This window comes from Peromyscus eremicus, chromosome 8b (genome assembly GCF_949786415.1).
Source record: "Peromyscus eremicus chromosome 8b, PerEre_H2_v1, whole genome shotgun sequence".
Lineage (NCBI taxonomy): Eukaryota > Metazoa > Chordata > Mammalia > Rodentia > Cricetidae > Peromyscus > Peromyscus eremicus.
Window position 1 is genome coordinate 35,443,521 of NC_081424.1, and position 25,463 is coordinate 35,468,983.

General features: G+C 40.2%; 1 protein-coding gene across 1 annotated transcript in view; it reads left to right on the forward strand.

Moving 5' to 3' along the window:
* Positions 1-25,463, forward strand: part of Pde7b (phosphodiesterase 7B) — a 311,056-nt gene that overhangs the window by 71,814 nt on the left and 213,779 nt on the right. The window contains exon 2 of the mRNA XM_059272674.1: positions 21,678-21,738. Coding sequence (XP_059128657.1) covers positions 21,678-21,738 — 61 coding nt within the window. The remainder of the gene's footprint in view (positions 1-21,677; positions 21,739-25,463) is intronic.

Below are 25,463 nucleotides of genomic sequence, written 5' to 3' on the forward strand. Positions count from 1 at the left end.
GGACCGGGCAATGGACTCTCCATTTTATTGTTGTTCACAAGTAAATATGTTAAATTTGCTTGTAGATTTTGGATTTAGCACATAATCACAAAGCCTAGTAATACATTAAAAGTACATAGACTGTACCTACCAAAGAAAAAGTACTGTCTTCTCTCTTTTTATGTGTGGGTGGGGACACACACACACACACACACACACACACACACGGACAGACATTTAATTTCTGTCAATGACCAGAACACAAAATTCCCAAAGAAGTAAATTTCTGTTTGCCTGAAGCAAGCTCGTGGGGCTGGGAATACAGCTCAGTGGTAAAGTACTTGCCTAGTATGTGTGAGGTCCCAAGTGCAACTCCTAACACAACCATCCCCCAAAAAGAAAAAAAGAAAAAAAGCAAGCTATTAATAAGATGTTTCTTGGAAGAGTGAGTTAATATCAACATTGAGTATTTTTTAACAGACTAACAGAAGAGTCCTCATATGGCAGTGAAATACCACATAAAACACACAAAACTATAATCCAAAAATAATATTTTGTTATCATTCCACTGGATTATATTATATCCAGATGGAGACTGGCTGGACTCAGGCTTTTCTTGTCTTCCGCGGTTTGTGTGTGTCCATCAATTTTAGACAGAGTATATTTTTGAGAAGTCTCTATCTTTCTAAGGTGGAATGAGGTTTCATTCTAGACCACATCTCCAATGCCTACAACCTATAATAGAATGTGGTTAGGCATCATGTTGTATTTCTAAGCAGCTCTTTTCAACATATTTATAAATGTGCAGTGGGCTCGTGGTCTGTGAGACTGGCTGGCTTTGATTTTACTAATCTGGGAGGAGAAATTTAGTCGATAGTGTCTTAGGACTATTTTCCTAAACTATAAAAACTGGCCAGATCAGAAACGTTTTTTACAAAATCACTGAAATTTTTTTTCTTTGTGTTACAGATAACATAACTTCCTCAAACTATCCATCTAGTCACTGTAATAAATGCTCAAACTCCTTCTCCTAACTAATTGTGGTTACTACTCTTTAATTTAAAATTATCATTTTAAAAAGAATTAGATGTGTGTTCATGTAAGAGCTTACTTCTCAGGAAAGAAAACCCTCCTAAACTTCTTGATTTATTGATTGTATGCTTGACTAACTTTGCTTGTGGTGGAGTCTACAAAATGCAGCAAACAAAAGCTCCCCAAGGAGTGCTCAGCCCTAGACAGGCGTCTGTATCAAACTCGCTCTCTCAAGGAATCACTGCGGAAGAGGGGGCTGAAAGAGGCAAGAGCCAAAGGTTCTTTGAACAAATGTTCAGTGAACATTCTTCTCCCAGACACAGCGGGGGGATGGTTGAACACGTGAACTCACAACAGCTGTGACCACAGCATGAGACCTGGGCAAGATCAAGCCTGAAAAAAAAAAAGCCTAGCATGGGTGGGGAGGGGGTCATCAACCCCACCCCTAGGTGAGAAGCCTTTGGTAACTGAAGGCCGCTAGGAGAGGGAGTGTCCATTTTCTTCAAGGATGTGGCTTCTGAGAAACTACCTATGGCTCCAGTAGAGAGTCAGACACTGTATATGTGCATCCTAAGGGGACTCAGAGGGTCCAAAAGGAGAGCGTGAATATGGAGGGGAAAGTGGTGGAGGTGGTTAGGGGAAGAACTGGAGGGAAGGAAACAGGAGTGGAATTGATCAAAACACATTGTATGTATGAAACTCTCAAACAATAGATTTTTAATTTTTTTTTAAACTACTAGATGGCTAGAGATGTATCTCAGTGCTGGGGTATTTCCCTCTATATGTAAGGCCCTGGGTTCAAGCTCCAGCTCCCAAAGGGAAAAAACACATATTGTTAAAAGAACTACTAGGAAAAACAAAAAGTGCTAGAAAGTTGAGTGGTGGTGGCACACACCTTTAATCCCAGCTCTCAGGAGGCAAAGGCAGGCGGATCTCTGTGAGTTCAAGACTGGTCTAGTCTACAAAATGAGGACAGCCAGAGCTGTTACATAGTAAAATCCTTCAAAAAGAAAGAGAAAAGAAAGAAAGAAAGAAAGAAAGAAAGAAAGAAAGAAAGAAAGAAAGAAAGAAAGGAAGGAAGGAAGGAAGGAAGGAAGGAAGGAAGGAAGAAAGAAAGAAAGAAAGAAAAGAAAGAAAGAAAGAAAGAAAGAAAGAAAGAAAGAAAGAAAGAAAGAAATGAGTTCCAGGACAGCCAGAGCTGTTACACAGTAAAATCCCTCAAAAAGAAAGAAAGAAAGAAAGAAAGAAAGAAAGAAAGAAAGAAAGAAAGAAAGAAAGAAAGGAAGGAAGGAAGGAAGGAAGGAAGGAAGGAAGGAAGGAAGAAAGAAAGAAAGAAAGAAAGAAAGAAAGAAAGAAAGAAAGAAAGAAAGAAAGAAAAAAGAATTCTAGAATGAATTCAAATGGTCCTGGAGCTTGAAGGACCATGTAAAATGAAATATCTGCCTCTGTTGCAGAACTAAATTTCTGAGATTGGACCAGTATGAGGGTCCACTCTTTGCACGCTACTAGACTATGCTCATAAGAAAATCAATCTATGAAAACTAGACATTGTAGAGCTACAAGAAGTTAAGTCTCTCACCTTGACAATGAAGACTCAGAGTCTCACAAAGACTGAGGAACTTTCCCAAGGTCGGAACTGAACCACATCACTGCTCTTTTAGGACACAGGGTCCTCCATCACCAGAAAGAAGATCAACTTTAGCATCTCCCAGATCTTTAAAGTCCTGAGTCCTGATCTCCTCTCTTGGCTCAGGAGCACCCATTTTAACAAACACACTGGTCGACTTTTATGTCCGCCATAGTTAGAAATTCAATGCACTTTACATCATACTTTTAAAAATTATTTCTTTTGCCAGATGGTGGTAGCACTCACCTTTAATTCTAGCACTTGGGAGGCAAAGGCAAGAGGATCTCTGTGAGGCTGAGGCCAGTCTGGTCTACACAGATAGTTCTAGGACAGCCAAGCCAAGGCTGCATAGACAGAAACCCTGTCTCAAAAAAACAAAAGAAAAAAATTATTTTTTTTATCTTCTGAGAGTATAATATAATCAAATCATTTCATCTTTTCCTCCCTCCAAACTCTTCTATACACCCCTTCTTATTCTCTTTCAAATTCATGGCCTCATTTTTAAATTAATTGTTGTCATATACAGATATATTCCAATATATATATTCCAAATACATAAATATAACCTAATCAGTCTGCATAACATTACTTTCATGTATGTTTCAGGGCTGACCACTTGATATTGGATAAGCAATTGGTGTGCACTCTTGGCAATCCTTAGTTGCCTGTAGTGTAGGGTTGAGGCCTTATGGGCTTTCCCTGTCTGCTTTAGAATGTCTATTGGTGTAGACCTTGTTTAGCTCATGTTTAGGCAACCATGTTGGTGACACTTCCTAGGTGCAGCTTCTGACATTACAAGGAGACACTAATCACTCCCTGATTCTCTGCCTCTCACCTTCTTTCTGCCCCTTCTCCCACAGCGTTCCCTGAGCGTTCCACAACAGTCTCCTGTGTGTGAGATGTTGCTCTTGTCCAATAACACTCTGCAGGGCTAAGCAGGAACAGGAGGTGTGCAATGCTTCTAGCTGGCATGGCTCTTGGTTCCAAGTACTTTTTCTAACAATACAGAAACCAATTCGAAGAGAATACCCATAAAATTCATTTTTGTAAATCTAGACTCTCTCCTAATGTGGATATTCAACACTATTTTGATTACCCTTCAATTGCTAAAGATTTTGTGGTTAACACATCAGTTTCCTCCTTTCATTCATCCAACAGACACTTACTGAATGCCTACAAAGGGGGAGGGTGCCTTTTATAAGGCAGCAGGAAAATAGCTGACAGGAAGTTAGAGCCGTGCTCTGCTCATCATATATCCACTGTTACACATCCAACTGCAGAAGACAGTCCTTAAAAAATGGTGTCTGTACTGAAAATGTACAGGGTTTGTACAGGGTTTTGTAACATTACCACTATTTACATGGTGTTAAGTAGTATATGTAATCTTTAGATTATGCAAAGTGTATGAGAGGTTATTCATGAATCTAGGTACAAATGTTTCAGATAAAGGACTTGAGCATCTTCAGGTTGGGGTACCCACAAGGGTCCTAGAACTCAAAGAGAGCAATGATGATGTGAAAGTATTAGAAAATTGTGTAGCTATTATTGATACTATATAGTACCTTGAGTACAATGAGATTCTCAAAAGAGAGTCTGAACAGAGAGCTTTGCAGCTCAAGAAAGCCCCCAGGAGGACCAGGTGATGTCACAATGGTAGTCTGAAGGATGGATAAGGAGAGCTGCTCTGTGAGCATGTGGGGGTTCAGATGTAAAGAGAAGGCTTCAGAAAGCAGTGTGATAAACCCAAAGTGGCATGTGATTGAAGAGCCAGAGTCAGTGCCATAAGACACTGTGCACCTCACCAAGAATTCTGGGTAATTCCAAGGGTGAAATGTAGCCACCGAAGGCTTGTGAGCAGAGGAACAACCAACTGAGACACTGGTAGATCACTCTGGCTACTTGTGTGACCATCAGAATAGAGCAAGGCAATACCAACAACAGAGGGTTCTTCTGTTGTGCAGCTATGCAAAAATCTAAGCATAGGACAGAAATGCTGTGAGGACTGAGGTGCTGGCGGGAGCACAGGAAAAGCTAAATGGGTTCGATAAACAGAACCTGAACATGCACTGAAGTGTTCTTAGGTGGAAAAAAGGTAGTGGGTATGGGAAAGGGTGGGGGTGGAGTCAAGCAAGACCCCTTGGATCCAGCTTTACACAACTGAGCTTAGGATTGAATAGGCAAGGAGAAGGGAGGTGGTTCAATCATTAGAGTACTCGCCTAGTGTTCACAAAGCCCTGGGTTCAACCCTGCGCACTACATGAATTGGGTATAGTAATACACCCCACACACCCCAGCACTGGTGGGATGGAGGCAGATGGAGCAGCAGTATGAGTATTGATACTGAGGCCTGCCTGGGCTACACGAGACTCTGGAAAAACTAAACATGTCATAGAACTTATTTTCAGGACACTCCGCTCCTAATACCTTCGGGGGCCACACAACACAAAGACTGTAAGATATACCCATGGTTCACTTACCGCAGTAAGACTCCTAACGCTGTGGGAGTTACATGTGAAATTAAGCATGCCATATTTCATTTTTCAAGAAGATCCCTTACCAGAACCCTTTGACGATTACTCTTCTAACCATCACAAGTTTCCTTGTGAAAAAGTGTTATTACCAGCTCAACTAATCACATAGTTGAAACACCCATTTTTAATAGACTGATTTTTTTCTTTCCTTTCTTCCTTTCTTTTTTTTTTGGCGGGGGGGGGGCAGAGTTTAAGACTCAGTTTCTCTGTGTAGCCCTGGTTGTCCTAGAACTCCCTCTGTAGACTAGGCTGACCTTGGACTAAGAGATCCACCTGTCTCTACCTCCTGAATGGTAGAATTAAAGGCATACCCCACCAAACCTTCTTACCATTTGTCTTTCATTAAATGTTTTTGCCTTTGCTAAAGGCCAGGAAAAGATATTTCATTTCTTTTAAAATGTAAAAGCAGCATGTAGGTCACAGTTTTTAAATAAATTAAAAGTGAATATTTTATTTCACATGACAAACACATGTACCCAATAAGCAGTTGACTGAAACACACAACCAGATTATGCTTTTTGAATTTTATTTTGAACCAAATTCCATAGTTCTAAACCTGTATTTATTAATTTCAACTAAATGTTCTGTTTTTAAACAATTCTTGCTCCACCAATGTGGAGGGCAGCATATAAAGAACCAAAGACCTGGTTATAAAAACCTGGTTATAAAGTTGAGAAGGGGCTGGAGAGATGGCTCAGAGGTTAAGAGCACTGTTTGTTCTTCCAAAGGTCCTGAGTTCAATTCCCAGCAACCACATGGTGGCTCACAACCATCTGTAATGAGATCTGGCACCCTCTTCTGGCCTGCAGGGATATGTACAGACAGAACACTGTATACATAATAAATAAATAAATCTTTTAAAAAAAATAAATAAAAAAATAAAGTTGAGAAGATCATACAATATCATGATGACTCATTGTGGGGATAAAAACTAAAAGAAGCACTCTTGGGATTGAGATTAAGAAATGCTTTATGGACAAAGGGCTCTGAAAGAATGTTGGCATTAGTGAAAATAAAGGTCTAAGGGGTGAGGTCAATAGAGCAACTGGATATTACTTCCTGATTCCAAAGGCTTGGTATTTCCATTTGTAATAATAAGTGAGTAGAAGTGGCCACAACTTTTCTCTTGGAATGATAACAGCACATATTATGGAAAATGTAACAAGGGAATAGCCACTCTCTTGAAAACTTGAAAACAAATAAGAGATTTCAAACAGCATAATCCAATGATGACCTCAGTACTGTGTACAGCATGCAATTGGGAGAACATTTTGAGGATTTTATTGAAAGCTCCTAGCTAGGTTCATGCCCTTTGTGATATACATATGTGCTAGTGTATGTGTATGGAGGATCTCCGTACAATAAAAGAAATAAATGTATAGCACAATGAAACATGGACATTAAGGAAAAAATTCCTGCAGAATAAAGTAATAGGACTTTTAAAACAGGTGCTTATTAAATATTTTATGGCCAGTGATGTAAACACTGACATACACACTGGCATATAGCCTATTCCAGAGTCAGAATGGGGTATAAAAATAAATTAGACCTGCATGCAGAATAGTCTAAGGATTATTTTGTAGTTGGTAGACAGTGGCTAAAGAGATGATTGAGGAGTGTGTTAAACATATAGTATGTACACATACAAACACTTAAAATGGCTAATCAATTATGATAATCCAGGAAAATCAGGGTTCTCTAAAAAAGCAGGATTGATAGGATGAATATCTATTACAGAGGAGATTTATCAGATTGGCTTAGAGTCTATAGGGTGTATAGTCTAACAGTAGCTGTAAACTGGAGAGGCTGAGAACCTGATAACTGTTAAGTCTGTTATGCCAGTCTGACTCTGAAGACCTAAAGAATCGCTAGTCTTAAGTCTACAGGAGAAGGCAGGAGGCTCCAATGTCAGTAAGGGATAGCAACAGCAGCAGCCTCGAGGAAGCAGATGCACTCACCGGCAGGCAGTGAAAGTGGGCAGGCAAACACAGCTCTGCTTTTCCCTCAGTCTTCTTTGTCTGAACCACTGTTGGAAGGTGCTGGTCCCTCTAGAGGAGTCTTGTCCTTGTGCCACTTAGTTAATTCTTAAAGAAATGCCCTCACCAACATACTCAGAGGTGTGTCTCTTAGTTAATCTCAGAGCCAATCAATTTGACAAAATATGATCGTCAGGATTCTCAAATTTCACTATCAAGTTAGCTCATTGATACTTTCCAAGGCCCTGTTACTGTATTGTGTCCTTATTTCTACTCCTTTCCTTATAGATTTTTCTCTTCATATCCTATAACTTTTCTGACCCTAAATTTGGACTAAGTTTATCCACGGCCAAGGCTTAACAATTCACAGCTAAATCAATGATGGAACTGTCTCTTTCTATCCCTGTTGATGCTCAGCCTCTTTTGATGTTTACATTTTCATTACTAAGTTCTACTATGAGAACATGAATACTAATGAAAATTCACATTCAAATCAATAATTGTTTCTGCTTATGAAGAGGATACAGAGTGTCTTAGGGAAGAAAAATGACTAGGGTGAGAATTCACACACAATCAGGACCTAAAAGCAAGCCCCAAGAGGTTCTTCTACAATCTTCTACCCAAATACTTGAAATATTTGTTGAGGTAAAGAGATATTGCCTCTATTTTCCTGGTATGAATCTTAACCATTTAAAACAAATTTGGTTTCTTTGTTTCATTTTAATATCATTTGCTGTTTTATAAAAAGGAACAGCTATGAGATTTAGAGATGGAACAATGCACATTAATCCCACCTCACTATTTCATTAGTCTAAAATTGCAAATGCTAGGCTGTATAAACATGAGGTCTATGTGTCAGCTTTTAATAGTGGCATCTGGAAATGTTTGGCAAAAAGTACCTACCTAATGAATGCTCTTTAGTGCATGATTGAAGTAAAAAATAGCATATATGTATATTTATAACATCATATGTATGCTGTATATATCACATAAATGCTATATAGAGAGCTATGTAGGTAAATACTCTGTAGGGGCCTGTGGGCAAAAAGGGACACACATGGGGGGATTTCCAGAGAGAATTACGTTTCAAAACCATAATACTTGGAGAAATCTTTGCCCTGAAGTGAGACTCAACCTATGGCATTCCTGCATAGCTACTTCTTAGAAGAATCATGTCATCAAACTGGTAACTTAAGCTTATGTTAAAGTGTATATCTGCTGTGAGGGCACCTCTGTGTCAGGGTGCTTGCCTGATAATGCCTGGTTCAGTCTCCAGCAAATGCACACACACACACACACACACACACACACACACACACACACACACACAAAATCATGTTCTCCTTTTAAGAGTCCCACCATCTTTTAGTTTTTAACTTGACTACCATATGGTTCTGAATGGGTCAGTATATTTTTGGCCAGCTCATCCATTCAGTCTATTGAGTAATATCCGTTGAGATCTTAGAATGTGACAGAATTTCATCTAGATGTTGGGGAATAGCAGGAAATTAGAGGGGAAACAACAATCCCTGTCTTAGTAAAGAGAGAGAGGGCCAAATGAGATGCCTTCCAAATGTTGTTCTTGTCAAAGTATATGGTGGAGTAAAGCATGTAATGTCAAAGCAGTATATAGCTATTTTAAAAATATCCAGTATTTCGTGTTCACTTGAAGCTCATGAAATTGGTCAGTTATTTCCCTGAGACACTGGATTTTTGAGCTCTCACAGTGGAGGGGGGGTGTCGATTGCTAGTAGAATTTATTGACATCTCTGCCCACGGCCAAATCTGTGTCTCAGAGCTGTCCTTATGGAAATGGCCAATATGACTTGACCAGTAATCATTTTTTGATTGTCCATGGGAACGTCTGAGTCTTTGGCCTCATGAATGATTATACAACAAGCCCTTTTCCCTGTGGAAAAGAGTGTGTTCCTTTGTGGCCAGAGGTCCTGTGTTCATATGTTGGGCTTGATGCTCTGGAAGTCATTTTCTCTAGGGCTGGGGTTATTCAGTTCCAAGGACTGGTTTGAATTTCTTTTAAAACTATAAGTATATAGGATTACATTTAATTGTTGGTTTACGTACAGAAACACTGCGGCACTGGGCTGCAAGGAGCCCATTATAACTACTCCTTTGTCCTGAGTAAATATTCGTTCAGTCGCAGTCTGGATGGGGTCCATGAGTCTCTGAATCGTGACGCCTCTGCAAAGATTAGGGGATACTGCTGATATTATCTATTAAGCTTCTGCCATCTGCAAGGTCTCGTAAAGTAGCTTGAAAATTGCAGGGTAAATAAAGAAAGACGAGGTCTCCAGCTTAGACACGTTGACCAGATGGCTGGAGTGTGGCAATTATGAGTACATATCTGTTGTGTGGCAATTGTCGGGACATCCTTGTTGGCAACACAGGGAAAACGGAGAGCCAGATATTCTGAGAGTTCACTGTGTTGGTTCTCCAGGGGCAGCAGTGATACATGCTGACTTGCTACACGTTCTGTTGGGGACGGGGCAAAGACATGGAATCCGTTTTGGATTCAGAGCTCTCTCTGCCTTTGTCTGTCTCTGTCTGTCTATCTGTCTCTGTCTCTTTGTCTCTCTGTCTCTCTCTCTGTCTCTCTCTCTCTCTTTCTCTGAAGGTAATAAGTGAGTAAAGGAATCATTTTCCTGAAATACAGCATGCTCTTCCACAAGTTCCTGAGGAGAAAATACCTTTCTCAGGACTAGTGACACACTTCTGTTCCCAAGCCCTAGTTGTCCTGTTTTTGGGGTCCGGATTTTGACCTTGATTCCCCTTTTCAGTACTTACTCAGCCTCAATCTTTACCTTATGCATGATTTTGAAGGCCATGGTCTTGGGAGCATATTCATGCTGGACTTCTACAACCTCCTCTTCCTAAAGACCATGTAGCTTTACTAAACCTAAAAATAAATAATCTGACGGAACTCCTTGGGGATGTGTTAGCATGCAGAGGATTCAGAAGGGGTGAGCTGTTCTGGAGTCCCTCCCAAGCTTTGCCGATTGTCACAACTATGAGTGTATGAGTGTTAAGGATAGTAGTGATGATGTTATGAAATTCAATGATAAGATGGTGTCACACTTAACCGGACATTTTTCCACCCCAAAGCATGTCCATAATGGGATAACAGCTTCTGTCAGCATGCATGGCTGCTATACTGTACTCCCATCCTAAGATCTTCGGGAACACTGTTGGGCGCACTCTACCACCCAAAGCAGAGGGTCTATGACTTGCAGTGACTTCATTAGGTAGAGTCCTACACTGTCTTAGCAGTCCAGTCCCTGCCACCTTCTCCAGCCTCATGTTTATCAATGCCAAGAGCCTTATGATTATCTTAATCCCATCCTTTTGTACCCATTCTGGACTTCATTTCCTCAATCATCTTCAGATTTTTGCCTCTACAACAATTACGTTGCTCAGAATAAATAGCTTCTCAGTTTATCTTGTGCTTCAGTCTCAACTGAGGAGTAACAGTATTATTTCTTCTCTCCTTTACCTTCAAGACAATCTTTCAGAAGCTTTTCCATGCCCATCTGGATGTCGCCAATTTGCTTCCCCATGAAGAAACCCTTTCCTAAACTCATTTAGGTCCTTTACCCTTCCTCAGTACCAAAGATAAGGATACAGGAGGAAGGCTGACCATCTCCATCCATCCCCACCCACCTCTGCTCTCTGGACCTTTAGCTTTACATGTTTCCCTCCTTTAGACTAGTGCTCTCCATCATGGGAGGAGCAAGATACATTTCCTCATCAGGCCCTATGACTGATGAAGGACTGTGCTCTGTAAGCCATGCAGAGTACCATCAAGTGGCTGTGTACTACATCTCCCTCTTTTCTTCCTCAAAATCACATTCAAAATGGCCACATTATAGGTTCTACAGTAGATGAGGTGTTTACACACTGCCTAACTTTTTTTTTCTGTGACAAAACATCATCACTTATAAAAGAAAGCATTTCATTGTGGGGGGGGGGGTGTCTCATGGTTCCAGAGGGTCAAAGTACATGGTCATTGTAGTGGAGAGGATGGCAGGCAGGCCTGACACCCGAGCAGTAGCTGAGAGCTTACATCCGATCCACAAGCAAAAAGCAGAGAGAGAGAGAAAGGCTAACTAGAAAAATGTAGGCTTTTGAGACCTCAAAGCCCACCCCTAACCCCAGTGACACACCTCCTCCATCAAGGCCACACCTCTCAATCCCTTCTAGTTTCACCAACTGGTGACCAAGTGTTCTAACACATGAGCCTCTGGGGCCACTCTCATTCAAACCACAAATATATAATAGATAGATAGATAGATAGATAGATAGATAGATAGATAGATAGATAGATAGATAGATATTAGATATTAGATATTATCATCATTATCAGGAGTGTTCCTCCCTCATCTCTACCTTGAGACTAAGAAACATAAGCCAAATGAGCCACAGATCTTGTAACTAATAAGGGCTAGATTTAGGATTTGAACCTTAACATGCTAAAGTACTTTCCATTACATTTACTTATCTGTTCTCCTCTACCTCTTCCTGTTTCTTCCACTGCTTTTGACTTCACCTTTGACAACTCACTATGTCGACATTAAACATTTATGACTCTGGCTCGTTGTCAGCCCTGGAGACTCTAAGATAATAAATAAAAGATGACACTGCACTGCAAAATTCTCACTCAGCTTTTGCACTGTTTGGATTTGGGGGTGTATGTATTTGTATCTGATATACAGGATTTTTCAGAGCCCGTACCAGGACTCTTCCCAAAATACTTGGACTCAGATGTCTACCCAGTTGCAATAGCTGGATGTGCTTGGGAGAGATGTCTCGGTTCCACTCCAGGCCACCAACCTTCGGGTGCAGTTTTGCTAGAATTATGCTGCCTAGAGGCTAGAGTCATGTTAGTGACATGGTGGAAACAGCAATTCTCAGTGTACATTTCAGTACATGCCAGCTTCCAACCCTGTGCGCCATCTGACCCTACCATCTCCCTGAAGGAGGTCTACCAGAAGGACATAGCCATAGCCATTCTAGTGCCTGCTACTGTCTGGGGTCAGAATGACAGAAAACAGTTCACTCAGGACATTTGCTTAGTAATTTAATTCTCTCTCTCTCTCTCTCTCTCTCTCTCTCTCTCTCTCTCTCTCTCACCAGGTTTTCCAAGTTTTGGTTTGTAATAAGTAGTTTTTTAAACATTTAAAAATAGGGGTCTGTAATAAAATGCTGAGCGACTCTCTGGAGATTGCTGCTGCGGGCCGTTCTCTAATAGAAAGCATACGCCACTGAGCTAACATTTTGTTCTTTGACGGAGGAAAAAACAAAGCTGTTAAAAGCAGGTAGGCTCGTTTCCCAATAGCAATGGCATTAATGTCTTTCAAGTCGCTCCTGACCATAGATAATTAGAGCTTTTGGAGAGATGGCCCTTCCCGAGGGTCAAACCAGGTTAGGCAGACCACAGAGTTACTGTTTGCAGTTGGCAACAATGGATTTGTTAAGAATTTCTGCTTGGCTTGGGGTGATTATCTGATTTCTTTCTCTCTCTCTCTCTCTCTCTCTCTCTCTCTCTCTCTCTCTCTCTCTCTCTCTCTCTCTCTCTCTCTCCCTTGCTGTTGTGTCTCTTATTTTGACTGGCTGAGGTTGGGTTGGACCATGAAGCCAGGATCCAAAGGCAATGCCAGCTTGTTGCTGCAGACCGGCACTGACAGATTGTTGAAAACCTATTAGTCGGACGTTTTAACAGCCTGCAAGAGGATGGAAATCTGCTCCTTCCCAGGAAGCAAAACACGAGCCCGGGCTGAAATCTGCCCTAGTTCCAGATCTGTTGGCCTGTGGTACCGAAGTGCTGAGGGCTGCCACAGTGTTCGGGGACGAAGGCCTGACTGTGCCACCCACACAGTAGGCGGGACTGAGTAAAATACTTGTGGACTTGGGCCACTGTAAAGAAGCAGATCCTGAAAACATACCCTCCTGGAGCAGGGAAACCGCCATGCCTCCACACAAGGTGCTAATGGCTTCCACAGGAGCGGCAGTCCGCCTTACACAAGATTTCCACTGGGTGGCTGGAGAATCCTTTAGGTCATAGCCATTCTATGGAATAATTCCAGAAAAAGGAATGAAGGATATCTCAGGCTCCAGTACCTTTTTTGGAAGTTAAAATAAGCAAAAAGATTGCAGGCAAAACCACTGGTCAGAGATACCCGATGCCATTAAATTACAATTGTTTGTTACAACACTAAAAGAATTCTTTAAGTTCCCACTCTCTAAAAGCAAGCCTTCCTCCCAGCCCAGAAGAACTTGCAATACACTATCAGTCCCTGCTTCCCTCCGGTCTCACTCATGGCTACCAGTTTGATTAAATCCTCTGCTATGACCCACCATGGTTTTGCCCCAGTGTTTGGAGACTACTTATTTGATCCTACAAGCATCTTCCCCTGTGACAGGCTAGGGGTGTGTCTCTTGATGGCTAAGTATTACCTTCCAGGCTCAGCCACAAGATCACCTCTTTTTCTGAAGTAAAGCCTTCTGTGATAGCCCATCAGGGTTGGGTACCATAACTGAAGCAGCCCTTTGCTTTGTATATTCTGACTTTATTTTAGGCTTCAAGATGATGTAGGCTTGCATCTCACCCTCCTTGGTACCCACATTCACAGCACAGTGCTTGCACAAACTTGGCACTCTTCCAGTGCCTTTTTTGAGCATTCGTTCATCTGTTAACTGATTTGGGAGACATTGATGGGTTTCAAACTCCCAACCCTTCATCACTTTTTATGAGTTCAGTCTTAGTAGAAGCCATGCTTCATGAATGCTCTTCAGACTTAAGACATTTTCACTCTAGACTTCCATTCTCTGGACCAGATATCAAGAAGCACCTTCTGTTCTCTACTTTGGTAAACTGTAAGATGGAAGGCAAACCAGAATTGTCCAGAGCTTCCTGTTCATTTGTCTTGCTTTGTTTGTGTGTGGAGCTGAGGACTGAACCAGAGCCTTAAGACTGTTAGGCAAGGACTCCAACTGAGCTATGGTGATGACCTTCTGGGTTTTTGAGATAGGGTCTTGCCACTGTTGTTCAGACGGACCTTAAATAGTCTATGTATCCCAGGCTAGTCTCTATTTTGTGATCCTCCTGCCTCTGCCTCTTGAATGTTGGGATTACAGGGATATGCCATCATGACCAGTTAGGAAACCAATTTTGAAAGATCTTCCCAATGTCAGGTTTGAGCCTTAATCATCTCATTGCAACGGCATCCAATGTGGCTATAGATATATGCAGCACTTACTAATTCATAAGAGTAAATGACCAGACATCATATCTCCTCTTGGCTAACTCAGATTCTCAGGTCCAGTGAATTCCCAACTATCTGACCACGGTTAGTAGTTTTTTGTTTTGTTTTGTTTTGTTTAACTTATGAAGCTCAGCTTTGATGTTTGTTTGTTTGTTTGTTTTTCCAAAATGAGCCTGGTCTATGTTGTGGGTTTATTTTACTTTTGTCTGCTTTGTGAGAGCTCCAAACACCGTCATAGAGATGTTGGGATTTGTTTCTACAGTAACATCCAATATTCAGCCACTGGCTTTACGGATCTCAAGAGGCTGCTGTGCCAAAAGTCTTGTGATCCCTGGATTGCTGCCGTCCGCTGTGTTCTTGAAGTCAACAATTCAATGATGCCTGCCCACTCTCCACGTTCCCGGGCTGTGGCCCACCAGCCTCCTGAGCTCATGGCCGGCTGAACCAGTTTGCAATCCTTGGTGGAAGCCCAGACTCCAGCCTGATCCTCCAGTGATTTTACAAACACTAGATTTCCTTAATTAAATCGTTCTAAAAACAGGAAAACTGTAAATGTGGGAGGGCAAAAACCAGGGAATCAACTTTTAATTACTTTCTGGTCGTATTTAACATCATATACTTGCAATAAACTGTTATTGCCTCCACTGACGCTGACGGAAGTGACGCAGCCCGGAGGAGTGCCGTCTTGAGTTGTTGGCTGCTGCCCCCTCCCTTCTGAGATACAAAAATACTTTATCTAAACAGATTAGCTGCTGAAGAACTGCTGAGAGGTTTCTGCATCTGAGTGAGAGCAAGTTTCAGAACAGAAAAAAAGATGAAGGAAAATGGAGTATCAATTGTCTTAAGAAAGTGATTATTTTTTTAAACAAAGAGAATAAAATGAGCCTGTCACCTCAGCTAATAATTCCTAGCGAGTATATCACTGGTAATTGAACAGTATCACAGCAGATATAATTTTTTTTGTTAAATATTTTTATTTTATAATTAACTTAATTTGACGTATCAGCCACGGATTCCCCTGTCCTCCCTCCTCCCACCTCTCCAGCCCTCCCTCCCAATCCACTCCCCCATTCCCACTTCCTCCAAGGCAAGGTCTCCCCTGGGGAGTCAGCCCAGCCTGGTAGACTCCCCCGAGGCAGGTCCAGTCTCCTCCTCCCTACACCAGGGCTGAGCAATGTGTCCCAGAATAGGCCCTAGGCTCCAAAAAGCCAGCCCATGCACCAAGGACAGGTCCTGGCTCCACTGCCTGGGGGCCTCCGAAACAGTTCAAACTAATCAACTGTCTCACTTATCCAGAGGGCCTGGTCCAGTTCCATGGGGGCTCCTCAGCCACTGGTTCAAGTTCATGCGTTTCCACTAGTTTTGCAAAAGTTGTTGAAAACTTAAATGTGTTTTCTAAATTTATTGCTAATTTCAACTTTCACACCTATGAGAAATACATGAAAAAAATACAATTTACTTAAGAGAAATATGTTTTATTGTATATTTTACTGGAATACACAATTTTAGTTAGTGGGAATTAAAAGTTTGAAATTTAAAATGTTGCCAGCTTTAAATTAGAGATTTTTATTGTTACTTTTTAGTTGAAAAACAAAAAATACACATATTTACAGTATAAAAATGATGTTTTGAAATATGTACAATTGTGAAATGACTAAATCAAGCTAATTAACAGATACTTTATCTCACTATTTTTTTGTGGGGCATTAAAAAAAAGCCAAGTTACAACGCAGTAACCAGACTTCATGGGAGAATCTATGACAGACAGCCAGACCTCCTCTAAGAATAAATAAAACATTCAACATTATGTAAAACCCTGTAACAATGCAAGATTTTTTTCTTTTGTTCTTTCTTTGTTGTAGAATATTATCTTAAGGTGTGTTACTTTTGTTTATATTGCATTTGTTTAACTCTATGAAGCTGTGATACTGTGTCTGTCTAAAACACCTGATGGTCTAATAAAGAACAGAATGGCCAATAAAAAAAAAAAGAGAGAGAGAGAACACAAAATATACACTCTTAGCAATTTTCAAGTGTTTAATGTGTTGTGATGACTATCATCGCATGTTATACATAGCTCTGCTGATCTTATTCTCCCTGTCAAGGTGAATCCTTGTAGCCACTGAATGCTTCCTCTCCGGCCACTGGTGACCACTATTCTGCTCTTGGTTTCTATGAATTCAGTGTTTTCAGATTGCACATATAAGTAAGATCATATGGTATTTGTTTTTCTGTACCTGGTTTATTTCACTTAGCACAATATCCTATGTATTCATCCATGTTGTAGCAAATGATAGAATTACCTTCCTCCCTTCTCTGGTTAAATAATACTCTATTTTGAAAAATGTCTCACTGTCTCATTCATCCAACCATTGATGTTCATTCATATTGCGGCTATTGTAAATGATAAATGCAATACTTTAAAACCTCTCTGAACAAAAGTCAAATCCTAAACTTAATATACAAAACTCTTAACTAAGACTAATTGGAAAACAACTTACAAAATGTTGACTTTTAAAATTCCAAGCATTTCTTTATTTTTTAATCCTGAAAAATACTACGAGAATTAGCGTAGATCTTTAATGAATGTGTTTCAAGTTCATCCTTACTTTTATGTTGCAGTCTTGCCTATAATGTTTAAATATAGTTCTTCCTTGCTTATAATGAGTTAAAACTAAATTCCAAATCATTCTATGACGTAGATAACATCTCCCTGTTTTACAGCTAGGAGAGCAGGTTTGACCCCTGATGATAGAGCAGATGAGAGGAGGTAGCAACAGGCTTTGAAACTGAGCCGATCTTATCTAAAGTCTGAGCTCTCTGGCAAAAAGCCAGAAGCTAATGGGCGAGTAAAGGGAGTGTCCGCAGACATAGTCTACATAGCCGGTGCAATGAGAGACGCCAAAGTAGCCAATATCTGGGAATCCATAAATCTTGGTTATGCGTCAGTCAACTGCCAACACTCATTCCCGTTCACTAGAGAGGGTATTCTACAGTAAGTGTTCCTGTCTCTGCCTCAGTTTTCTACTGTTGCAGGAGTATAATGAGAGTATGAAATGGTTAGCTAGACAAGACTTAGAACAATGGTTATCCCACAGTCTCAATAAATGTTAGCAAAGTAATAAGTATTCAGTCTACCTCCGTTTTCAGGGACCTAACACGTAAAAGACTACAATAAGGCATGTTAGGGACACTAATGGTGAAGTTGGTTGATTCTTTACAGTCTATGGAAATAGTGGGCACACATGCATAAGTTCTCATGAAGTATAGTCTATGTGCCTCAAAAAGAAGGAGCACGTGCTAGGAGGATTTTTTTTTTTTTTTTTTTTTGGTTTTTTTCGAGACAGGGTTTCTCTGTGTAGCTTTGTGCCTTTCCTGGATCTCACTCTGTAGACCAAGCTGGCCTCGAACTCACAAAGATCCACCTGGCTCTGCCTCCCAAGTGCTGGGATTAAAGGCGTGCGCCACCACTGCCCGGCAGGATTTCTTAATTGCTAACATGGCTCCAACATCTTGGGTTGGCATTGAAATGCCTATGCCTTGGTATTTATCGTTAGCTTTCACTGGAATTGTTGGGCAGCAACAAGATGATCTGGCTATTTAAAACATAGAAAATGAAACAAAGATGGGCTCTCTAAGAATTAGACAGAATTCTGATGATCAGAACCAGAAGTCATCCAGAATCAAGATTCCCAGATGGGGAGTCCCAACAAATATGACCAGAGCATCAGAGGAAGAGGGTTGCAGACCTCACAACCCAGAAAAACACAGGGCCTTTCCCCATGCTGGAGTCTACAGTTGTCTGAGACTGGGGATACTGTGGTATAACCTAATTAATCTCCTAAACTAGGTCATTGCCCTGGACTGTGCTGTTGAGTAGGAGCCTGGCATTGAAGGCCTGGTAAACACTAGTATGTATCAATGAGAAGAGAACAGGTATTGGAAAGAATGTGGTTTGGGGCATGTCCTACAAATGATTGAATTCCTCTCTGGACACTGCTTTAAAAACTGTTGCTATTATCAGGTAACTTTGAAAAACCAAAGCAGTTAGGGAGCTGGTTAAAGGTGCTCTGCTATTTTCCAGGTAAAGACAGGGAAGCAGAAGGCCTCATCCTCAAAGGAAGGGCCATGGCACCTCCCATTTCTTCTTGGTAATGAGCTTGGCTGGTCAGTGAACCCAAGCAGGCCATGACTGTTACAGAACGTATGCTTCTTGGGAGTTTCAGACATTCCTTCCAGCTCTGTGCATGATGGGGACAAAGATCCTGATAGCCAGGCTCACATGCCGGTTGAGAGACACATCTCAAGATGCCCTTAACTTATCATAGCCATTGGGAGTTATGCAACTTCTACCCACAACGCCATGGTAGGACACCTCTTCCATGGCAGCATGCATATAAGCTTTGTTATTAATCCAGACAAGACACTGATAGTGAGCCATTCTGCTAAGAAGTTGAAAACATCTTAAAAACTTCTGACCTTTCATCTAAAAATAATGATTAACTCTTTTGGGTTGCAAACATACCACTTGAATAGGCAGGTGATGCAGAAAACAGATCCGGGCTACTTTAAAGGGCTTAACCTCTGTCAAAATACAAACAAAAACAGGAACAAACAGTAAAGTCAGACTGCATGGGTCGTTAATCCACACATCTGCTCCCTGACCTAACTTGGTGGCACACATCAACATCCCCATGTTACTTCCAAGGAGATGAAGCGTGAAGAGATTAAGTGGCGTAATACAGATCACACTAGGTCAGCAGATGGCTCGTGATCTGAACTCTCCATCTAGAATTCAGCACCCTCTTACCTTCAGAATCCAATACCCTCTTGCAGCCTTCTACTGTGTGCAGACTCTGTCTTCCACAGTTCCACCTCTTGACTCTATCACAGCTTGCGTGCTTTCCCATTCTCTGAGCCTACTGTCCATCTCTTACATGGTTGGATCAATCTAAAAACTAGTTCTCTCCCTCTGAGAATTTTACAATTAGCTGTGAAGGATTTTGAGTTCCTTTTCCTTCGGGGAATGGAGTTAACCAAGCTGTGAACTTTGAAAGAGAAAAAAATGGATCACACTGCTAGCCTGCCAGTCTTCTTCAGAGCAAAGAAAACAGCATGGTGCTTCATGCCTCTAATGCCAGCACCTGAGAAGTAGAGGCAAGTAGATCTCTGGGAGTTGGGGGCCAGCATGATCTACACAGAGAGTTCCAGGCCAGAACAGACTCAGAGCTACATAGTAAGGTTTATTTTTTAAAAAATGAAAAGGAAATAAGTAAGTGATAAGAATGAGTTATAAGAACAAATAACGTCCTCCATGAGCTCAAGAACTCTGAAGCAGATCTACACTGGACAAAGGTGTAGGTCTTTAATATCCAAAATAGTGGATATGGCCAATTCATTCTTGTTATAAAATGTTTCATGTAAAAATGAGTTTCTAGAAGAACCTAAGGCATGAATAATTATAGAAAAAGTTGGTAACCTTATAGGCCCTCCTACATACTGTCTCTCCGTTCTCTTCTCCACACCCTGTATTTGATGCCTCATTGCTTTTCAGTTCATGTTTTTCTTTTTTAGTAAATTAACGTATGCATAAGGAATGTGTGCTGTTTTTAGATGTTTTCAACTTCATAATATATGGAATTCTTTTTAGCATGATATTACACTTTACCGTTTGTGTGTGTGTGTGTGTGTGTGTGTGTGTGTATGATGCACATGTGTGTATGAAGCATGTGTGTGGACATCAAAAGACAACTTCAGGTATTGGCCCGAACCTTCCACCACATTTTGAGACAGGGTCTCATTGTAGTTCACTGGGCACATGACTTGGCTAGCTGGCTCCCACAGGCTCCCAAGTATTTTTCTGTCTCTGACTCCCATCCCACAGTAGAAGAACTAAGAAGGTAGAGGCATGCTACTGTGCCTGGCTTCACACAGATTCCAGGGGGTTGAGCTTAGATCTTCACTCTTGAACTGTAAGTGCTTTCCCCAACTGAACTACCTCCCCAACTCTAATGCTACACTGTTAGGACAAATGTAAGTTTTATATGACTTGAAAATCAGGTATGTTTGGCATTCTGTAAGGTAAATATTATGTATTTTATATAAATACATTGTATATTATATATGCTTTTAGAGTCTACGGAGCCTTGATTCATTTTTAATTGTAGGAGTCCACTCATGGATGACATTCCTCTTTTCTAAGTAGAACACTGAAGTTGTTTTTTTGAAAATTTCTGTAGTTAAAATTCTAAAAAAGTCACTTGCTCTATCATGCTGTATGAACTTTTCAAACTTGCCAGACTTCGCCACCTTTTCTGTAGTAATTATTTTATATATTAGCCCAAGAGTATAAAAGCTTCACTTTTCTCTGCATTCTTGAAAATATTTAGCATTTCTAGATTTCTAAATTTTGTCAAATCAGTGAGTTTTTAAAAGCCCTTTATCTGAAGTATAATTTATTTATTCCCAATTATTGGTATAGTTTAATATATTTTCTGTGTTTATTGACCATTCAGATTTCCTCTTTATGAATTACTTGCTGTACCTTTTATCCATGTTTCTATCAGATTATATATGTTCTTATTGCTTTGAGTGGTTCCTTTATACACATAGATACTAATCCCATTTGCCAATCATATTCATTATGCAAAGGTGGCCTGTTAAATAATGGATTGGATTGCTAAGTTTTGCCTTGCACAAAAGTTTTGAAATGCAAATTAAAATGAAGCTATAGGCAAGAAAGTCGTTATTCCCTGAATCTGTGAGTGCAGAAAAGCCCTGTGCTGCTTAGCATTTCCTCCATTTGTCCTTTTCCTGACCTCAGCGAGTTCAGCACTGGCCACACAACTTGGATAATATCTGTGTGTAGAGTGAGTCGCTCAGAATAATGTCGATGCTGAAGAAGGTCCAACTCTGAGAGGGATTGAACTCAGATTATCAATCCTGGTAACTGGATGTTTTACTGAGACAGGAACTGATAGAAAAGAGGTGCATCCCAAACCACGGCTTCTCGTGGGAGCACAGGGTCAGCTGTTGACAGGGACGGGAAGCATGCTGGAACAGCCCATCCCAGACTGGCCTCTGAAAGACTTTGCTTCCAGGAAAGTCTCTCTTTATGACAGAAGTCCCTAGACCCAGATAACTAAAGAAAAGGAAAGTAGAATAACAGCACAGTTTGTGTCAGTTGCATGGCTATATTGGCTTGAGAATTCTCATTTGCAATCTTAAAGTAACTGAGGCTGTCTTTCTGTTACAGAGGTGTGGCGAAATCTTGTTTGAGAACCCTGATCAGAATGTCAAATGTGTTTGCATGCTAGGTAAGAAGGCTTCTTGTTTCAAATGTATTATGCATGTCGATGTCATGTGGAGTCATTGTTGTTTTGGTGTCTTGCTGACCACCTCCTGCTCCATTATAAGGAGGCTCGTCAGTGTGTTTGGAGTTTATAAACAGCTATAATATATTTGTAAAGCACTAGAAGATGAAAAAGGATTTTATTTTACTAGTTCTCAGTAAGGCTTGGCCCATTCTTCTGAGTCTCGGTGCTTCTTGGATCATCAGGATAGCATGCAATTGAGTTGAGTGCTTTGTACTTAAAAAAATAACAACAACAACAACAAAAAAAAACTGTTATCAAAATGCAAGAAGAATCCCGCTGGCATCCTAAGCCTGAGATTATAAGATAAATATTAAAACTATTAGGTATTACAATATCACAGGATGCCCTCGTTTATAAGACCTGGGAGAAGTATGTATTTGAAATAATCAGAAGTCAAGTCAATTACCCACAATGCATCTGCATCCGAATTGCAATAAAATAATGAATAGTCATCTTTTCTTGTGGGGTGATACAGCATCATTGCCTGTTACAGACTCAATAATATATACTACCCTGTTAAGGAAGAAAGGCAATAATGTTTTCCTCACTATAGGTTAGAAATAAATACAGCGAGTGTGAGTGAAATATTTAACCGCTAAGTCAGCCATGGTGCAAACCATGGTAAGGTTCTAAACTGCAGAATCTTAGGGCTGCTGTCAGCAGCTAAAATATCCTCAAGGATTTTTACATTAATTGTAATTTAAAATTTACAGCAGTAAGGGCAATGAAGTGATCTCACCACTTTTGCATAGCAGTTCACACTTGCTCACTAAAACTGTATTCATAAACAAAGTAAAGATGCATACATGTTAGCATTATTCATTTCCTCTAGCCACCTCATATTAACAGCCTAGATTATTGGTAAGATGACCCAAAACACACACCCAGCAAGGTAAATAGAGGCATGGGAAGATCTCAGTCAGTCATAACTCAAGATGACAGCCAAACAAATAACCAAACTCATGACTCAATAAACAAACGTGAAACAGATATCACAGTTGTCTAGCCTTCTAATCTTTCTTATTCTCTTCTACTGCTATTCAATAAAGAATTTCTATATTGAGGTTCTCATATGTTTTGAATTAAGATGAAAGTTCTTAGGTCTATTAGCAACTGGACATTTTCCTAGAAGCATATGAGCAATGATTACAGCATTCCTCTGCATATTACTTTCAGCTATCCAATTCTAGGCTTTAAACTTTATAAATGCCTCAAAAGCACTAATATCTCAACATATTAGTTAGAAATTATAGATAAAAATAGATGATAGATGGAAAGAAAGATAGATGATAGATATAGATGATAGAAGATAGATAGATAGATAGATAGATAGATAGATAGATAGATAGATATAAAAAGATAGAGAGATGTGGAAGCAGAACAAGTTATTTATCCAGCCATGTGTCCCAACATTGGATGTGAGGTGTCTTGTGAGTATGTTTTATCTATTTATCATTTAGTTCATTCAATTTCCACACAAACAAAATGATAACTGAACTACTGTTACAGTTCTTTCACATCTAAGGAAATGAAAGCAAATGCTCCAGTATTATAGGCCACTTAGCACAGTTTGAACCACTAAAGTAAGTTTACATTGCTTATTTCCACCTGATCTAGTAACTTGAATCAATTTTTAACTCATGATGCTGGCAAAGACATGGACATCATCAACTTTGGATGAATTCTGCTTCTCTTGTAAGTGCTTGATTAATAACTAGCTAGGAGAAGGGTGGTGAAGGACTGTCTAGTACTGCCTAGGTACTGGGCCTCACTTAAAGGAAAGCTAATACCTTTCCATCTTTTTTGATGATATAGTGTGTTTTATGTGACTGCCACTGGGCATTCTTGACCATCAAATATATCCCCATTGATTTGGAATATGTTAGTATAAATCCATTATGTTTTTCTAACTACTATCATAACTATTGCAGCTAAATCATAACTGAGCACCTAAAAGGACAGGTGAAAACTATCCTGGGCATCTTAAATAGCTAGGTCGTTGACTGTAAGTCAACTAAGAGATGTCTGCTCTTTCAAAACACAGGTATGTTTGGCAAGATTAGTGTGCTAGGTATTAACCTTGTAGATTTCATTAGCTTCTCTTAATGATATAGAATTAAATAGTACAAAGGAAAAATGAGAATGAAAGTTTTGATTGAGAATACAGAGAAAGAATATATTACACGTTACCTGTAAATACTATCTATTTACAGTCTATAAATGCAAAACAAAGCATACAGAGGTCATGCTAAACAGAGTTTCTCACACAGTGGAAATTGTCTGTGTCCTTTAGGATCTTACACTAAAGAGGACTTGGACTTTTTCCTATTTATCCCTTAAGGGAATTGATAAGAGTTCTAATTCAAACTTTGATAAAGTCTTTTGACATTACAGACAAAAGAATACCAAAATAAATCAATATCAATGGATCAATCTGTAATTAGCCTACTGCCTCAGTGGGACTGCCATGGTATGAGACGATGAGAATAAAAATTTTTTTAAAAAGGTTGAAGGGTTCATTTCTGTAAGATAAGCAAGAGAATTTTACAGTATTACTAAGTGGCACTAAAACCGGGACCGTTTTTGTATTTCTTTAAGAAAGAATGTCTATGTGAACGCTCCACAAAAGGCATCTCCTCTGCCTTGTCTGAGGTATAGTAGGTTCTTCCTTTAAGAGGGGCCTGAAAAATGTGTCTTTACCCCTTCCTGGCACACTTCTTGAGAAAATGTTTTATCTACAAATGATAAGGTGTCTTGTATTTGAAGGTACTGTTAAGTTTTATAGATTTGGGGGGGGGTGATTTTGTGATATTATGTTGAGTTAATCAAAATCTCCAACTAAGAGAAAAATTATATACAGCCCGTATTTCTAAAACTTCACCCTGGATCTTTATGCCACTCAGAATTGATCCCTGATGAGGGCCAACCTGAGACATCTACATCTTTGTATTACCAAGCTCTTGGGCCTTTCTTCCTGGGTTCCTCTTCCCTTCCTTCCCAGACTCCAATTTTGGGGTCCCTGCCGGGATTCGGGCTGCGCTCTGGTTTTCACTTGATATGGAATGTGCATGAGGGTCAATAGCCAGGGCCAGGTTTGCAGGTCTGTCCTTTTCTCTATCAGTGAATACTCAGATCATTATAGTGGGGGCTGGGGGCGGGGGGCAGTAGTTGTATGTTGAACTGTCTACGTCTTGACTTTTATGAATTAACCACCTTCTCAGAAAACCATGCTGCTGCCTCATTATCTTAACTCATGTGTAATTGTCATAATCACCTTGAGTGACTCCAAAGCATTACATCCAATACAGTTTTAAGTGAGAACCAATTACTGTCCTCATGGTTTTTGTAGAGAGTCATTTCTGGTTTCAGGAGAACAGTGCAGGTGGGGTTTGAAGGTAGATTGTGGGCTGCAAAGCTTACTATACTGAGGATGAGCTGCTTAGTCCTTAAAATTGTTCAGAGATGCTAACTGCGGCCACCAAGTTGGCAAGCAAACTGTTCATAAATGTCTCCCTTATTCTGTGCATCACACTTAGATCCTTCAAGATTCCTCCACTGCAAACCCTGTATCTAGACCCAAACACTTATGTACAGATCTCCCTTCAATTCCAATTAGCCTTAGAGCTAATATAATTATATCAAAGGATATACAACTATATGACTAA